This window comes from Propithecus coquereli, unplaced genomic scaffold (genome assembly GCF_000956105.1).
Source record: "Propithecus coquereli isolate 6110/MARCELLA unplaced genomic scaffold, Pcoq_1.0 Scaffold39, whole genome shotgun sequence".
NCBI lineage: Eukaryota > Metazoa > Chordata > Mammalia > Primates > Indriidae > Propithecus > Propithecus coquereli.
Window position 1 is genome coordinate 6,971,705 of NW_012149618.1, and position 2,733 is coordinate 6,974,437.

Sequence of the window (2,733 nt, forward strand, 5' to 3'; positions counted from 1 at the left end):
TTTCTTTTTATTTAACTGTATATCCTAGAGGTATCTCCATATGAGCACACGGAGATCTCCTTGCTTTTTGATTTTGTTTGTTTCTTTCTTTCTTTGTTTTTGTAGTCATAGAATATTATGTGCAGGTACCAGTACTCATGCAACTAATCCTCTGGCCATTTGTGTTTTCAAATGTTCTCTATGACTGCCATGTGGAGGATGGGTTAACAAAAAAGAGAAGAGGAGGTAGAAAGTTCAGTCTGGAGGTTATTGCAGAAGTCCAGGCAAGAGGTGATTGTCACATGGACTAGGATGAAGGTAATGAAGTCAGGGAGAAGTAAGCTGTCCAGTTGGCACGTGTTTTGGAGCTAGAGCCAGAAATACTAAGCTAATGGATAGGTCGTCATATATGATAGTAATGGGAATTAAGGATAATCCCTACTATTCTGTTATTTTTTTATTTGAGCCAAAATAGTGTACAAAGAATTGAGGCTCCTTGGACTCTAGCTCCTCTTACAGAAAATGGAAAAAAAATCTGTGATCAGTCTCTTTAACTATTTTAGATAGGGTGGTCAGGAAAACTCTCTTTGAGGAGATGCAAATTGGTAGAGACCTAAATAAAGTGAGGGACCAAGCTCCATGAATACATGGGGACAGAGGCTTCTAGGCAGAGGGAGTAGTCCCCTCCAAAATCTCTGGGGCAGGACAAGCTTGAAACTTTCTGGCACGGCAGGAAGGCCGCTGGGACTAGAGCACAGGAAGTGAGGTGGAGGGAGGCAGGAAAGGAGATTGGGAAATCAGAAAGACCAAGAATATTTTGGTTTTATAGGCAGTGGTAAGGTAATTCATATTTTATCTTGAGAGTGATGGAAATCTACTGGAGAGTTTTCAGATGGGAAATGACGTGCTATGTTGTTAACCTATCTCTCTGGATGCCATGTAGAAAAAAGACTAGAGTGGAAGAGAGAGAGGGGGAGATGGGACCATTAGGAGGTTGTTGCAGTGGGGTGGGGAGAGGCGATGGTGGGTATTAGCTGGGGAGTGAGTGAGAGGGAGTCAGATTCACTTACCCAAGCTGAACCGTATGTCCGTGTACCACTCATCAGGGTATTCCGCACAGTAAATCAGATAGTAGCCTTGAAGGAATCCATTTCCCGTGCAGAAGACAAAGCCTCTGAAAATGAATACAAGTGGAAAAGGCCTCCCTCTGTTGAGCAATGAGTAAACAAATGTCCTGGGATATATGGGGGGAAAGATTAGGATCCATTGTCAAAAAAGAGAAATGTCCAACAATGAGAGGAAAAGGTTTCAAACAGATAACCATATCAAACCTATTTTTTAAAAACCATTTTCTCTTACATTTGTGGAATGAAAGAACATTACTATCTGGTTTTAGAGAAACCATTTATGCTATAATTTGTTTTGTTTCATTAAAATCCATACTAGCCACCATTTAGTACCTTATTTTATTCTCACAATGGCCTTGAAAGGTAAAGATTATCCCCATCCAGTAGTTAATAAAATAAATTTTATGAGCCCAGGATTGGAGATCAGCTTTCTATAAATCTGTAAGTGAAATATGCTTTATATTGGGAAAAAAGTAAAGGCTGGTTTACCCCAAACAGAGGAATGGCATTTTGATAGCAGCCACTTGATTACACAGCTTTTCACAATGTCTCTCCGATATGATTAGCTACTAGTATTATAGAAGTCCCTGGAAAGTGGACTGAAAAAATCCCTTGAGAAAAGAGAGGGAGACCCCTCTAAATGTTAAGAATTATGAATCTAGAGGAATGCAGGATGAAGAGCTTAAAAAATATAAATAGCCTCAAAATAAAAATTTACCCAAGATATAATGCTAAATACTAGACCACAAACTACATCCTCTGTATAATTTTTCTTCTCTTATGATGTAATGTAACAGTCATACAGGAAAGTTCACAAACCTATGTAAATAGTTTAATGAATAAGTATAAAATAATCACCCACATAGCCAGTAACTAAGTCAAGAAATAGAACATTGCCATTACCCAGAAGCCTCTCCTGTCTCCCTCCCTGTTCACAGTATCACCATCAGCCCAGACCCCAGGGGTAACCATTATCTCGATTTTTGTAATAATTATTTTCTTTTGTTTTTTTATAATTTTGTCACATTTTGCTGCATCCCTAAAACTATAGTTTATTTTGCTCATTTTTAATTATGTATGAATGGAATCATACCTTCTGATTCTTAGAGTATTCTTTAACATCTTATTTCTTTAACTCATTTGTTTGTGAGACCCAAGCATGTTGTTGTGTACAGATATAGTTCACTTACTTTCATTATTTTATGTTATTTTCATGTATTAATATACCCCATCTATTTATCTATCTTTATCTTACTTTAATGGATATTTGGATTGTTTCCAGAACAGTTGTATGTGCTCTCAGGTTATTTTGTTATAGCTCCCAATTTTCCTGTTATTTTGATGATTTTTTTTTTCTGTTTAAACCTTTGGTATTCATACAACTGATCCTCTGGTCATTTGTGTTTTCAAATGTTCTCTATGACTGCCGTGTGGATAATGGGTTAACAAAAAAGAAAAGTGGAGGTAGAAAGTTCAGTGTGGAGGTTATTGCAGAAGTCCAGGCAAGAGGTGATTGTCACATGGACTGGGATGAAAGTAATGAAGTTAGGGAGAAGTGAGCTGTCCAGTTGGCACGTGTTTTGGAGCTAGAGCCAGAAACACTAAGCTAATGGATAGGTTGTGATAT

The 2,733-nt window shown here is 37.8% G+C and overlaps 1 protein-coding gene across 1 annotated transcript in view; it reads right to left on the minus strand.

The window, feature by feature from the left end:
• Window positions 1–2,733, minus strand: part of SRD5A2 (steroid-5-alpha-reductase, alpha polypeptide 2 (3-oxo-5 alpha-steroid delta 4-dehydrogenase alpha 2)) — an 82,336-nt gene that overhangs the window by 24,135 nt on the left and 55,468 nt on the right. The window contains exon 2 of the mRNA XM_012652420.1: window positions 1,050–1,213. Coding sequence (XP_012507874.1) covers window positions 1,050–1,213 — 164 coding nt within the window. The remainder of the gene's footprint in view (window positions 1–1,049; window positions 1,214–2,733) is intronic.